Here is a 15,613-nt window from a genome sequence, read left to right as displayed (position 1 = left end):
GAAGAGATTGGGGAGACACTGAATGAATACTTTTCTTCAGTATTCACTCAGGAACAGGGCATTGTTGTCGATGAGAATACTGAGGCACAAATAAGTAGAATGGATGGCTTTGAGGTATGTAGAGAAGAGGTGTTGGAAATCCTGGAAAAGGTGAAAATAGATAAGTCCCCTGGGCCTGATGGCATTTATCCTAGGATTCTCTGGGAAGCAAGGGAGGAGATTGCAGAGCCATTGGCCTTGATTTTTATGTCCTCTTTGTCTACAGGAGTAGTCCCAGAAGACTGGAGGATAGCAAATGTGGTTCCCTTGTTCAAAAAGGGGAGTAGGGATAGCCCTAGTAACTATAGGCCGGTGAGTCTCACTTCTGTTGTGGGCAAAGTCTTAGAGAGAATTGTAAGGGATAGGATTTATGCACATCTGGATAGGAATAATGTGATCAAGGATAGTCAGCATGGTTTTGTGAAGGGCAAGTCGTGCCTCACAAACCTTATTGAATTCTTTGAAAAGGTGACGAAGGAGGTTGATGAGGGGAAAGCGGTAGATGTGGTATATATGGATTTTAGTAAGGCGTTTGATAAGGTTCCCCACGGTAGGCTACTGCAGAAAATACGGAGATATGGCATTGAGGGTGAGTTGGAGGTTTGGATTAGAAATTGGCTGGATGGAAGAAGACAGAGGGTAGTAGTTGATGGCAAAGTTTCTTCATGGAGTGCCGTCACTAGCGGTGTTCCACAAGGATCTGTTTTGGGACCATTGCTGTTTGTCATTTTTATAAATGACCTGGAAGAGGGGTTAGAAGGTTGGGTGAGCAAGTTTGCGGATGATACGAAAGTCGGAGGAGTTGTTGACAGTGAGGAAGCATGTGGCAGGTTACAGCAGGATATAGAGAAGCTGCAGAGCTGGGCAGAAAGGTGGCAGATGGAATTCAATGTAGCTAAGTGCGAGGTGATTCACTTTGGGAAGAATAACAAAAAGATGGGGTACTGGGCTAATGGTCGGATACTTGGTAGTGTGGATGAGCAGAGGGATCTTGGTGTCCATGTACACAGATCTCTGAAAGTTGCCACCCAGGTAAATAGTGCGGTGAGGAAGGCATATGGCGTACTGGCTTTTATTGGTAGAGGAATTGAGTTCCGGAGTCCTGAGGTCATGATGCAGTTGTATAAGACTCTGGTACGGCCGCATCTGGAATATTGTGTGCAGTTTTGGTCGCCATACTATAGGAAGGATGTGGAGGCATTGGAACGGGTGCAGAGGAGGTTTACCAGGATGTTGCCTGGTATGGAAGGAAAATCGTATGAGGAAAGACTGAGGCACTTGGGGCTGTTTTCACTAGAGAAAAGAAGGTTTAGGGGTGACTTGATTGAGGTGTACAAGATGATTAGGGGGTTAGATAGGGTCGACAGTATGAACCTTTTCCCGCGTATTGAGTCGGGTATTACAAGGGGGCATAGCTTTAAATTAAGGGGGGGTAGATATAGGACTGATGTTAGGGGTAGGTTCTTCACTCAGCGAGTTGTTAGTTCATGGAATGCCCTGCCAGTAACAGTGGTGGACTCTCCCTCTTTATGGGCATTTAAGAGGGCATTGGATAGGTATATGGAGGATAGTGGGTTAGTGTAGTTTAGGTGGGCTTGGATCGGCGCAACATCGAGGGCCCAAGGGCCTGTACTGCGCTGTATTCTTCTATGTTCTATGTTCTACCACTGCTTCACCGGAGGCTCAGTGATGATGTTATCTTGTATGGTGATGAAACATCTGAAAATAAACCTTCCAGCTCAGTGAGCAAACTTACATTCGGAACCTCAACCTGAGCTACAAAGTTCTCAAAACTCGCTACCAGCAATTAATGTTCATCCATAACTTTTCTTGAACTGAGTGGCTTGGCCAGTTAAGAGCAAACACATTGCTGTGGATCTGGATTCACATGTAGGTGAGATTCGGTAGGGATGTCAGATTTTCCTACTCTACAAAACTTAATCACAGCAAGACCTTACAAATACAAGAATGAGATGTGAGTCAGTTAATCTGCTTTTGGTGATGCTGGCTGAGTGAAGTGAAAGAAATCCATGTTCCTTTCCAAATGCTGTAGTCATCTTTTACATTCATTGTCAGTTCAATTTCCCCACAACAATTTTAGTCTGACTAATGTGTAATTCTCTGGTTTTTCTCTTTCACCCTGCTTAAAAAGCAGAGTGACATTGTGTTGGGGCCATAATTATTTGCAATAGATATTAATGACTTGGCTGATAAAAGTGAATGTACTATAGCCATGTTGGTGGATGAACAAAAGTGGGTGAGAAAGCGAGTGTTTTTGCTTTTAAATCTTATGTAAACACTAGCTAAACCACCCACAATGCAGTATGCCCTTAATGCTCTCTAGGTTCAGTACTCAATCTCTGGAGCTGTGACTTGAGCCCAAAGTCATTGACAGCTTCAGTGATCATCATCCCCTGAAGCAAATAGTGGCCATTCAACTGTGTGGTGCACTTTAAGGCCATAAGATTTAGGAGTGTAAGTGGACTGTTCAGCCCATCAAGTCTTCTCTGCCATTCAGTGAGTTCATAGCTGATCTGATAACATTCACCTCTACTTTCCTATCTTTTCCCTACAATCCTGGTTTGCCTTACTGATTTGAAAATTATCTAAGTGTTGAAAATATTTAACAACCCAGCCTTGGCATCCTTCTGATGTAAATAATTCCAAAAATTCACTACTGTCTAAGTAAAGAAATTCCTCCTCATCTTTATCTTAAATGTGCAACTACTTATTCTGAGATATGACCTCTGGTCCTAGAGTCTTACACAAGGGGAAACAACTTCTGCTTATGTCCTGTCAAATCCCCTAAGATTCTTGTATATTTCAATAAGGTCACCCCTCATTCTTCAGGGCTAACCTACTCAACCTCTCCTCACATGACAGTCACTCCATACCTGGTACTGAATCTTCTGTGGACAGCCTGCAATGCCAGTATGCCTTTCCTTAGATAAAGACTCTCAAACTGTCCACTGAATTCCATCTTGGTCTGACTAGTTTTAGCAAACCCGCGCTACTTTCATACTCCTTTTCCTTTATCTTCCCTATTACCCACTGCACTTGGGTGATTTGTGATTCACGGGTGAGGACTCCCAAACCCTTCTATGTTATAGGTTTCTGAGGATTTCTCCAATTAAAAAGCATTCAGTTCCTTTATTCTTCTTTTCAAAGTGCATAATCTCATATCTTCCCACATTATATTCTATCTGCCAAGATTTACCCACTTCCTTAACCTGTCTATATCCTCCTATAAATCCTGTGACATCCTCAATACTTGCTTTCCCAACCACGTTTTCTTGTTTATCCACAAACATGGCTATAGAACATTAATTTTTTTCAGCCAAGTCCTTAATATCTATTGTAAGCAATCATAGCTCCAACACTGTTACTCAGTTTAAGAAAAGCAAACAAGGAAAACCTAAACTATTCTGTGGAAATTTTTGGAGTCTATAATCAAGGATGGAACAACTGAACACTTTGAAAGTTTCCAGTTCATCAAGGACAGCCAGCATGGATTCATGACAGGTAGGTCATGCCTGACAAACCTCATTGAAATTTTGTTGAAGAGGTGACTAAGGCAGTGAACAGGGGAATGTTGTTTATCAGATGCCTCTCGAAGTCCGTATAAAGTCCCAAGTAAGACACAGTTAACTAAGGCAGAAGCCCCTGAACTGAGGGCAAATTACTGACATGGCTGAGAAATTGGTTGAGTGGCATGTGATAGAAGTAGTCAAATTGGCACCATGTGACCAGTGATGTCCCAAAAGAGCTTCAGTTGCTCATATTATTCATTAACAATGTGGATAATGGCATAGAAAGTCATATAACCAAATTTACTGATGCCACAAAGTCAGGCAGCATTTTAGACAGTGTAGATGAAAGCATAAAATTGCAAAGAGATATGGATAGGCTGAGTGAAAGGCAAATCTGTGGCAGATGAAGTTCAATGTAAGCAAGTGTGAGGCTGTCCATTTTGGACCAAAAGAAAGGAATAGAACAGGGTACTTTCCAGATGGTATGAAGTTAATGCAATTAACGTCCAAAGAGACTTGGGGGTTCAGGTATGTCAATCCTCAAAATGTCACAAACAGCTGCAGAAAATAATTAAGAAAGTTAATGGAATATTGGTCTTTATATCTGGAATATAAGGACATAGAGATATGCTGCAGTTATACAAAATACTGCTTAGAGCCCACTTGGGATGCTTTGAGCAGATGTGGGCACTACACCTTAGGAAGGATATATGGCCTTGGAGTACAAAGTAGATTTACAATAATGATACCTGCACCTTAGGATTAAGTTATGATTATACAAATTAGGCCTGTTTTCGCGAGAATTTAGCAGTTTTGGGGCAATCTGACTGAAGTCTTCAAAATATTAACAGGAAAAGGGAGGATAGCTAATTTATTCGTACTGGTTAGAGATTCTAGCATTGGGGGCATTGTCTGTGAATTAGGCCAGACTGTTCAGAATAAACATTAGGAAGCACTTCTGTACACAAAGGGTGGTAAATGTTTGGAACGCGCTTCCCCAAACACCAATAGATGTTGCATCAGTTGTTAATTTTAAATGTGAGGTAGATATATTTTTGTTAGACAAATATATCTATCTCAGATTTAAAATTAACTGATGCAACATCTATTGGTGTTTGTGGAAGTGCATTCCAAATATTTACCTCCCTTTGTGTACAGAAATAGTCAAAGACTGGTATATGGAGTGAGGGCACAAATTAGCCATGATCTCAATGAATGATGGAAACAGGCTCGAGGAGTTGAATGGCCTACTCCTGTTTCTATGTTCGGATGTACTAGCCTCTGGGACACTCCACTAGTTGCAGTTTACTATCCTGAAGATGGCCCCTTTATCCCAACTTTCCCTTTTCTACTAGTTAGACAATCCTTTATCCATACTGATATATGGTATCTTATCAAACATCTTCTGAAAATCTAAATATATTACATCTCTTGCTTCCCTTTTTACCTCCTCAAAGAATTCTAGTAAATTTGTCAGGCATGATTTCCCCTTCATGAAACCCTGACTACTCTGCATGATTTGTCCAAACAAACACAATACACATTTATTACAATATCCTCACCTGACACATATGTGTTTACGTTTTGAAATAAATCATTTTCGAGAGGTGGCCACCCCAGCGAGATTTAGTATTTATTGTCCATCTATAGTTTAATGCTGTGAAATGGCTTTTTAGAGGGCAGTTAAGAACCAAATATATTGGTGTAGGCCTGGAGTTGCTTTCAAGCCAGACTGTGTAAAACTTGCATTCTCTGGATTATTCGTTTAGACATCTGGATTGCTGATTTTGAATGACATAATCAGATGGCTGCAGGATTGAATGTTACCTCCAAGTACAATGGGACCTTGATAAGAGGGTAAATAGGCAGGAAGTATCACACAGTGGCTAGGAATGGGACATTTAGCTGATTTTCTTCCCCACTCTCGTACAGTAGAGTCAGAGATGTACAGCAAGAAAACAGACCCTTTGGTCCAACTCATCCATGCTGAACAGATATCTGAAATTAATTTAGCCCCATATGCCAGCATTTGGCCTGTTCTTATTCATGTACCCAAGCAGTTGCCTTTTAAATGTTGTAATTGAACCAGCCTCCACCACCTCTTTTGGCCGATCATTCCATACATGCACCACCCTCTGTGTGAAAAAGTAGTCCCTTAGGTCCCTTTCAATTCTTTCCCCTCTCACTTTAAACCCATGCCCTCTAGTTTTGGACTCCACTACCCTGGGGAAAAAGGCCTTGACTAATCACCCTATGCATGCCCTTTACCCCTCAGCCTCCAATTCTCCAGGGAAAATAGTCCAAGCCTTTTCAGCATCTCCCTATTGCTCAAATACTGGCAATATTTTTATAAATGTTTTCTGAACCCTTTCAAGTTTAACAACATCTTTCCTAGAGCAGGGAGAGCAAAACTGAAAGCAGTATTCCAAATGTGTCCAAATCCAAATATAACCAATGTCCTGCACGGCTGCAACATGACGTCCCAACTCTAATATTCAATGCACTGACCAATGAAAGCAAGTGTACCAAATGTCAACTTCACCACCCTGTCTACCTGCAAATCCACTTTCAAAGAACTATGAACCTGAATTCCAAGGCCACTTTGTTCAGCAACACTCCTCAGGACCTTACCATTAAGTGTATAAGTCCACCCCAATTAGCTTTTTCAAACTGCAGCACATCATATTTATCTAAATTAAACTCCATTTGTCACTCCTCAGCCTATTTACCCTCTGATCAAGGTCCCATTGTACTTCGCTGTCCACTACACCACCAATTTTGGTGTCATCTCCAAACTTACTAACCATACCTCCTATATTCACATTCAAAATATTTATATAAAATTTAAAAAAAGCACTGAACCCAGAACCAATCCTTGCAGCACACCATCGGTCATAGGCCTCCAGTCTGAAAACCAACGACCCTGTCTCCCACCTTCAAGTCAACTTTGCATCCAAATGGCCAGCTCTCCCTGTATTCCACGTGATCGAACCTTGCTAACTAGTCTACCATGCAGAACCTTGTCAAATACCATGCTGAAGTTTTTACACAAAATATCCACCTCACTGCTTCCCTCAATCTTCTGCTTCAAAAAACAACTCAATCAAGAAATGATTTCCCACATACAAAGCCATGTTGTCTATCCCTAATCAGTCCTTGCCTTTCCAAACACATTACATGTAAATCCTGTCCCTCAGAATCCCCTCCAACAACTTAGCCATCACTGATGACAAGCTTACTGGTCTATTGTTCCCTGACTTTCACCTTACCATCTTTCTTAAACAATGGCACCACATTAGTCAACCTCCAGTCTTCTGGCACCTCACCCATGGCTATCGATGATACAAATATCTCAGCAAGATGCCCAGTAATCACTTCCCTAGCTTCCCACAAGGTTCTAGGGTACACCTCATGTTGCAGCTGTACAATACATTAGTTAGGCCACTTTTGGAATATGGTGTGCAATTCTGGTCTCCCTCCTATATGAATGATGTTGTGAAACTTGAAAAGGTTCAGAAAAGATTTACAAGGATGTTGACATGGTTGGAGAGTTTGAGCTGAATGGGACAGGCTGAATAGACTGAGACTGTTTTCCATGAAGCATCAGAGGCTGAGGGATGACCTTATAGAGGCTTATAAAATCATGAGGGGCACGGATAGAGTAAGTAGTTAAGGTATTTTCCCTGGGATAGGGGAGTCCAGAACTAGAGGGCATAGGTTTAGGGTGAGAGAGGAAACACCTAAAAGGGACCCAAGGGGCAACGTTTTCATGCAGAGGGTGGTGTGTGTATGGAATGAGCTACCAGAGGAAGTGGTGGAGGCTGGTACAGTTATGATATTTAAAAGGTATCTGGATGGGTATATGAATAGGAGGGGTTTAGAGAGATATGGGACAAGTGCTGGTAAATGGGACTAGATTAATTTAGGATATCTGGTTGGCACGAGTTGGACCGGTCTGTTTCTGTGCTTGTACATCTCTATGACTCTATGACATGACCAGGTTTTGGGGATTTATCCACCTTTAAGCATTTTAAGACATCCAGCACCACCTCCTCTATAATGAGGACACTTTTCAAGATATCACTATATATTTCTCCAAGTTCAATGCCTTCCATATCCTTCTCCACAGTAAACACTGACACAAAACACGTGTTTAGTATCTCACCCATCTCTTGGGGTTCCACATATATGTGGCCTTGCTATTCTCTCTCTCCCTAGTTATTCTTTTGCCTTTAATGTATTTGTAGAATCTCTGTGGATTCTCCTTAACCCTATTCGCCAGGGCTGTCTCATGCCCCCTTTTTGCCCTCCTGATTTCCCTCGAGTATACTCCTACTCCCCTAGCACAGGGATCAATTCAAATGCAAAAATTCTGTCACATCAGAGCATGGACCTGAATTCGAACCAGAGCCTTGCAAGTTTTTAATGTTCAGAACCACAGTGGCCATATTAGCAATGATTTTTTGATCTAATTTTTCACTCACCAACCATATCTGCCATTTCGGCATTACCCAAGTTTTTCCATATGTGGGTCACATGTGCAGAAGCAGCCTGTTTGCGTGCATTCTCCCATAGAAATGGGGAGCTGCAAATACAAAATACAGAAAAGAGCAATAGATAAAGCGTTCCATTGAGCATGGTACATGAGAACATACACTTGTCAAACCATAGTGAGAAAAGAGGGAGCTGAGGCCCTTGATGGGTTAAGAATAAAGAGAAGGTATTAGCAAGATAATAAGTCATCAGGATTGGAGGAGATGCATCAATGAATACTAAGAGAAGGCAGGCTGGATCTAGTTACTCTCTTTGGGTGCTGCCAAGAGGACTGAAGAACTGCAAATGGAGTATGGATAAGCTCAACAGCTACAGGTCAATTTGTTTAACCTTGGTAGTGGAGAAGCTTTTAGAAGTGATAATTGGAGAGAAAATTCAGTCGGATTAATGAAGGAAGGTTTGTACAGAGGTGCAAAGGGAAAATTATATTTAAATACTTGTTTGAGTTATTTGATGAGATAGTGAATAGCGACTGATGTGATGCAACAGACCTTTCAAAATGCATCAGATAAAATCCCACACTATAAGCAAAGTTAGAGCTCATAGAATAATAGGGACAGTAGCATCATAGATATGATTTTTTTTTCACCCAGTGGAACTTGGCTGCCACTGGCAGGCCAGCATTTATTGCCTGTCCCGAGGTGCCCTTGAGAAGGCGGTGGTGAACTGTTTTCATGAACAGCTGTAGTCCATGTGCTGTGGGTAGACCCACAATGCCCTTAAAGAGGTAATTCCAGGTGCTTGATCCAGAGTCACGGAAGGAATGGCGATATATTTCCAAGGCAGGATAGTGATTGGCTTGGAGGAGAACTTGCAGATGGTGCTGTTCCATGTATCTGCTATCCTGTGCTTCTAGATAGAAGTGGTCATGGGTTTGAAAGGTGCTGTCTAAGGATCTTTGGTGAATTTCTGTTGTGAATCTTGTAGTTAGAAAACAACACTGCTGCTACTGAACACTGGTGGTGAAGGGAGTGGATGTGGTGCCAGATCAAGTGGGCTGCTTTGTCATTGAGTGTTGTTGGAGCTGCTGGAGTGTTGTATTCCATCACACGTTTTGTGGATGATGGACAAACTCTGGGGAGTCAGGAGGTGAATTGCTTGTTGCATGCAACCTGGTGTTGTAGCCACTGTGTTTATGTGGCAAGTCCAGTTGAATTTCTGATCAATGGTAACCTTAAGGATGTTGATAGTTGGGGATTTAGGAGCATTGGTTAGATTGTCACTTATTGGAGATGGACATTGCCTGGCATTTGTGTGGTCGAATATTACTTGCTATTTCTCAGCCCAAACCTGGATATTGTCCAGGTCTTGTTGTATTTCGACATTGGCTGTTTCAGTATCCAAGTTATTACAAATGGTGCTGAATATTGCGCAATCAGCAAATATCCTCATGTCTGACCTTATAATGGAAAGAGGGTCATTGATGAAACAGTTGAAGATGGTTGTGCCAAGAACACTACCCTGAAGAACTCCAACAGAGATGCCCTGGAGTTAAGTTGACTGACCTCCAACCACCATGACCATAAGACATAAGAGCAGAAATTAGGCCATTTAGCCCACTGAGTCTGCTCTGTCATTCAATCATGGCTGATACATTTCTCAACCGTAATCTCCTACTTTCTCCGCATAACCTATCCTCATCTATCCATAACAACTCCTCAATAATCTATCTATCTCAGTCTAAAATATACTCTATGACCTGGCCTCCACAGCCTTCACAAGTAATTCCATCTTCCTACATGCCAGGTATGATTCTCGCCAATGGATTGATTGCTGTTTGATTCCAGTTTTGGTAGGGCTCCTTGATGAACACTTGGGTTAAACGCAGCTTTGATATCAAGAGCGGTCACTCTCAGCTCACATCTGGAATTTAGCTCTTTTCTCCATGTTTGAACCAAGGCTGTAATGAGGTCAGGAGCTGAGTGGCTGTGGCAGGACCCAAACTGGGCATCACTGAGCAGGTTATTGCTGAGCAGATGTTGCTTGGTAACACTGTTGATGACATCTTCCATCACTTTACTGATGATGGAGAAGAGATTGATGGGGATTGGTTAAGTGAAAGTAAGTAGAGAATTTTTTTTTTAGATTGAAGAAAGGCTTATAGTGATGTTCCCTACTCTTCTAGGTATATATTGATGACCTAAATTTTACTGTACAGGACATGATTTTAAAATTTGGGAGTGACATTAAACTTGTCAGTATCATAAACTATGAAAGAGATAGGATGTGAATGGGTTGCAGAATAAAGAGGCAAATGACAGAAGAAATTTAATTCAGAGATATTTGAAATGATTACTTTGGGAGAAACGAGATAAATTAGTGGGTACGATTTTAAAGCAGCAGAGATATCAAGGTACAAAGGTACTCAAATCATTGAAAGTGGCAGAGCAGGTTAGGAAAGCAGTTAAAGCATATGGAATCTTGGACTTTGGAAATAGTGACAGAGTACTAATGCAAGGAAATCATGATAAAATAGTGATTTGCTGTTGCCTCCAGTTATGGATATAACATATTATGGAGAATGTGAAGACATTAGAGACAGTGCAGAAAGGTTCATAAAACGGTTCCAGAAATGAGAAACATAAGTTTTCTGGATAGTTTGGAGAAGGTGAGATCTTTCTCCTCAGAGAAAAGAAGGTTGAGTAATTGAAATGGTCAAAATCATGAGGGTCTGGGCAAAGTAAATTTGGAAAAACTGTTGTCACTGTTGGGAGGACGAGAATCAAAGCACATTAAATGGTAAAAATATCAATGACAACATGAGGCAAAACCTTTTTTACGCTTTAGAAGCTGGAACATATTGCCGTCTGGTATGGTATAAACAATTTCAATCACGGCTTTCAAAGCAGAATTGGATCTTATCTGAAGTGGAAATACATGCAGTGCCACAGGAAAAGGCAGAGGAGTGATATCAAGTAGTAGGCTGAATGGCCCCTTCCATGCTGTAATAATTTGTCCATGATTGTACAGTAACTGGCTATAAATAACAGGCACACAACTGTAACTGGCTCAATACTGCACCAGTGTACGAAAAGCCTGAGGAAGACATTATTTCAAATCTTTCTTCTCCATTATTTCATACCACTGTTTCCAAGAATAAAGTGTCAAGCAGCTCTGAAGATGTTCCACCTACCTGGTGCCCCTAGGTTCCACAGGATTACTCTCAGTTGCAGGTTCCTTCACTGTGGCGATAATGGACTGCTCACATGCACCAGGTGATCCACTCTTTCGACTACAACAAGGAAACATTTCAATAGCTCAATGGGGACAGGAAATCTGGACATCATAGACTGAGCAAATACACATCACAAATATACAGGAGCGAGCGCTAGATACTTACTAACAGGCAGGAAAAGCCTGCTTCAGTAGGAAGTCCCATCGAACATATTACTAGGAGCATAAGACATAGGAACAGAAGTAGTTAGGCCCATTTGGCCCATCAGGTCTGCTCCACCACTCAATGAGATCTTGGCTGATCTGATAACACTCAACTCCACTTTGGTGCCTTTTCCCCGTAACCCTATATTCCCTGACTGATTAAAAATTTAACTATCTGACTTGAGTATACTTAAATGATCCAACCTTGATAGCCTTCTGCTGCAAAGAATTCCACAGATTCACTACCCTCAGAAGAAATTGCTCCTCATCGTTGTCTTAATCTCAGAGTAGAGGGTTGCCAATTTATGACCTCATTTTCTCATCTTATGCTCCATCTGCCAAGTTTTCTCATCATTAATGACAACTTTCCAGTTATCCCAAGTCAAATGAAGAGAGACCAGTGAAACTGGGCCTGTATTCCGCAGAGCTTTGAACAACGACTGCTGATTTCATTAAAAACATACTAAATACTTATAAGCATAGACAGGGTAAATTCAGGAAAAATGTTTTCCCTGGTTTGGAGAAGGCAGAAAGCATTTAGCATTTGAGATGAGAAGTTTTTTCACTCAACAGTTCCAGAATCTTTGTAGCTTGCTTCACAAGATGACTGTGGAAGCTCAGTCAATTAGTATATTTAGAGACTGACAAATGTCGAAATACTAATTACTTAAAGCAAGTGGGGAAAAGGCATTGAAATGTATAATCAGCCATCATAGAATCCCTACAGGGCAGAAAGAGACTATTCGGCCCATCGAGCCTGCATCAACCCTCTGAAGGGCACCCACCCAGTCTCAGCACCCCACCCAAATCCTTGTATTTACTGTGGTTAATCCATGTACCCTGGATGCCACAAGGTAACTTAGCATGGCCAATATACCCAACCTGCACATCTTTGGACTATGGGAGGAAACCAGAGCACCTGGCAGAAACCCATGCAGTCATGGGGAGAATGTAAAAACTCCATACAAACAGTCGCCCAAGACTGGAATGGAACCCAGGTCCCCGGTGCTGGGAGGCAACAGTGCTGACCACTGAACCATCATCATACTGAATTGCAGACTAGGCTTGATGGGCTGAATGGCTCAATCCTGTTCCTATGTTCCTAAGCCAGGTCCTTACCATGAGTTCGTCACCACATCAATTTCATTACTTGATGCCAAGGCATGGAATTCTGTGGTTTGAGACTTCTTTCGAGCTAATGCCTCCTTTAGCCAATCACCTTCTTCTGCACCAGCGAAGTCTGTTTTTGATGTGGATGGTGCAGATCTGACCAGTGTCTCGTCATTCGGTTTTGATGCGGATGGGGGACGATCGGCTGAGTAAGGCCTCTTGCTGTGGTTCTGGCTGGCTGGAAGGTTTGAATCGGACTTCGCTTTGTACAACATTCCTTTCTGCTCATCTTTGATTGGCATTTGATTATCTAGATCAGGAGTTACATCATCTTTCAGCCCCAGCCAATCGGCAGCCCCTTTGTTTCCACGGGCCGATGTTGGAGTCATCGGTGTCGGTGTGGTCTCGTTGGGCTTCTGATCAACGATCGAGTTTCGATCACCCTCAGGGCTAAATCTGCAGGCGAACGATTAGTTCAAAAGAAAACAAAATCAGTCAAACACACCACAGTCGTTGCAAGAAAAATCACAGCACAATGCAACTTCATTATAAAACACTCACTCTGCCAAACCAAATGATGTCGTGTGCAGCAACAATGAGATTCTTCCTCACATGAAGGAAAGAGGCTGTGGTATTAATCAAGAACAAGGCTTGACATGAGGTGCAAGCAGGAGTTGGTCTTATGACAACCATTTCAACTGACATGTATTAGAAGTACAGGGTCTCAAGTGATGTTATCTCTCTTCATTCATGTCTGAATGAATGGCCCTGGTTTTAAATTGGCTGAAACAAGTTTCAACACAGCAAACGATTGTCCGGAACTTGCTGCAAGCCCAGCCAATTTTTGTTTAATTAGAATTAGAATCCCGACAGTGTGGAAACAGGCCTTTCGGCCCAACAAGTCCACACGGACCCTCTGAAAAGTAATCCACCCTGATTCATTCCCCTACCCTGACTAATGCACCTAGCCTACACATCCCTGAACAGAGTGGGCAATTTAGCATGGCCAATTCACCAAAACCGCACATCTTTTGGATTGTGGGTGGAAATTGGAGCACCCGGAGGAAACCCACGCAGACACAGGGAGAACGAGCAAACTCCACACAGACAGACAGTCACCTGAGGCTGGAAACGAACCTGGGACCCTGGTGTTGTGAGGCAGTAGTGCTAACCACTGAGACACAATGCCACCCACTAGCTCATAGCAACAAACTGATGCAGAATGGCAAAATAGTGCTCTTATTTTGGCAGGAACAATAAACACCCTTTCTGGGTTCTCAGAAAAAATGAGGTACCTCACTGACTGACGCCTGGACTGACGATCCTCTGGGGTAGTGGCCACAGTGGGCTGATAGGAACCAAAGGTGAAGTCATCTAATAAGTCTTCTTTTTCTAAGCAAGAACCAAAAAGATAATCAATCACTAACAGCCATCCAATTAAAAGACACTGCCCAGCACCTCATATTCAACTGGAGTTTCTTTTATACATTTTCTCTTCTAGTAATAACTCAGTTGTAAAAACCTCCCAGCAGAAGACCACCACTACTTTTCAGGGTAACTCAGATGGACCTTACCTTCATAATCTGGAGACAAAATCACAAAGGTAGCTGAAGAGCAAATTATACTGAAATGAAGCAACAAATGTGACATTTTCCATTTGTGCATTGCACATATGGACTTCCAAAAGGAACTTGATAAAGTATTAGGCTTGTTCACAAAAATAAAGGTAAAAGGCATGGATACAAAATTAGTTTACAGTGAAAACAGGAAATTGCTGCTTTGGGATCTGGGGTTCCCTAAAATTCATTCTTGAGTTGCTGGATCTGTTTGAATTAGCACAGTGATAGTGACAACATGAAGGCGGGACTTTGTCTTTACAAGGACTGTGTAGTGGTCATTCTTACCAAGGAGGAGAAAGTGAGAACTGCAGATGCTGGAGACCACAGTTGAGAGTGTGGTGCTGGAAAAGCACAGCAAATCAGGCAGCATCCAAGGAGCTGGAGAATCGGCATTTCAGGCATAAGCCCTTCATCACTCTCGACTCATTCTTACCAATACTGGCATGGTCAGAGGCATCTGCAGCCAGCAGATTGGTGAGGTTGAGGTCAAATATGTCCTTCCTTCTTGTTGGTTTCTTCTCCACCTACCACAGAATCATTATAACTATATCCTTTAGGACCCTATCAGTTCGATGCTGCCAAGCCAATCTCAGTGGTAGACAATGAAATCCCCTGCTCAGATTACATTCTGTGCCCTTGTCATGCTCAGTGCTACTTCCAAGTGTTGTTCAACATGGAGGAGTACTGATTCATCAGCCAAGGGAGGATGGTACATGATAATCAGCAGGAGTTGTCCTTGTTCATGTTTAATCTGATACCATGAGACTTCATGGGGTCCGGAGTCAATGTTGAGGACTCCCAAGGTAACTCCCTCCCAACTGTATACCGTTGTGCTACCACCTCTGCTGGATCTGCTGCGGGGGCAGGATGTATTCAGAGATCGTAATGGTGGTATCTAGGACATTGCCTCCAAGGTGTGACTCCATGAGTTTGACTATATCAGGCTGTTGTTTGCCTAGTCAGCGAGATAACTCTCCCACGTTTGACAGTAGTCCCCAGATGTTAGTAAGGAGGACTTTGCAGGGCTAATAGGGCTGTTTCTGCTGTTGTCTTATCTGGTGTATAGTTGATGCCAGGTGTTATGCTTGGTTTCATTCCTTTTTGGTGATTGATACAACTGAGCGGCTTGCTAGGTCTTTTGCTGTGGATTGAGAGTCACATGTAGGTCAAGCCAGATGAGGATGGCAGATTTCCTTCCCTGGAGGACATTAGTGAATCAGATGGGTTTTTTCAAAAATCAGCGATGGTTTTATGCTCATCAGTAAATGGCTAATACCAGATATCTTATTGAATTTAAATTCCACCATCTGCTGTGGCAGGATTCAAACCCAGGTCCCCAGAACATTAGTTGAATTTCTGGATCAATAATATATTGATATCACA

General features: G+C 42.2%; 1 protein-coding gene across 6 annotated transcripts in view; it reads right to left on the bottom strand.

Moving 5' to 3' along the window:
• fbf1 (Fas binding factor 1) overlaps window positions 1-15,613 on the bottom strand; it is a 118,897-nt gene that overhangs the window by 54,871 nt on the left and 48,413 nt on the right. For all 6 annotated transcript variants that reach the window (XM_088000419.1, XM_088000420.1, XM_088000418.1 and 3 more), the window contains 4 exons: window positions 13,907-14,003; window positions 12,621-13,067; window positions 11,257-11,355; window positions 8,054-8,154 (listed from right to left, as the gene is read on the bottom strand). In XM_088000419.1, coding sequence (XP_087856545.1) covers window positions 8,054-8,154; window positions 11,257-11,355; window positions 12,621-13,067; window positions 13,907-14,003 — 744 coding nt within the window. The remainder of the gene's footprint in view (window positions 1-8,053; window positions 8,155-11,256; window positions 11,356-12,620; window positions 13,068-13,906; window positions 14,004-15,613) is intronic.

Source organism: Chiloscyllium plagiosum, unplaced genomic scaffold, assembly GCF_037043375.1.
Source record: "Chiloscyllium plagiosum isolate Xiang-an unplaced genomic scaffold, Cpla_swu_hap1 HiC_scaffold_25, whole genome shotgun sequence".
In the NCBI taxonomy this organism is placed as follows: Eukaryota; Metazoa; Chordata; class Chondrichthyes; order Orectolobiformes; family Hemiscylliidae; genus Chiloscyllium; species Chiloscyllium plagiosum.
This window is presented reverse-complemented; position numbering and strand designations above follow the sequence as displayed.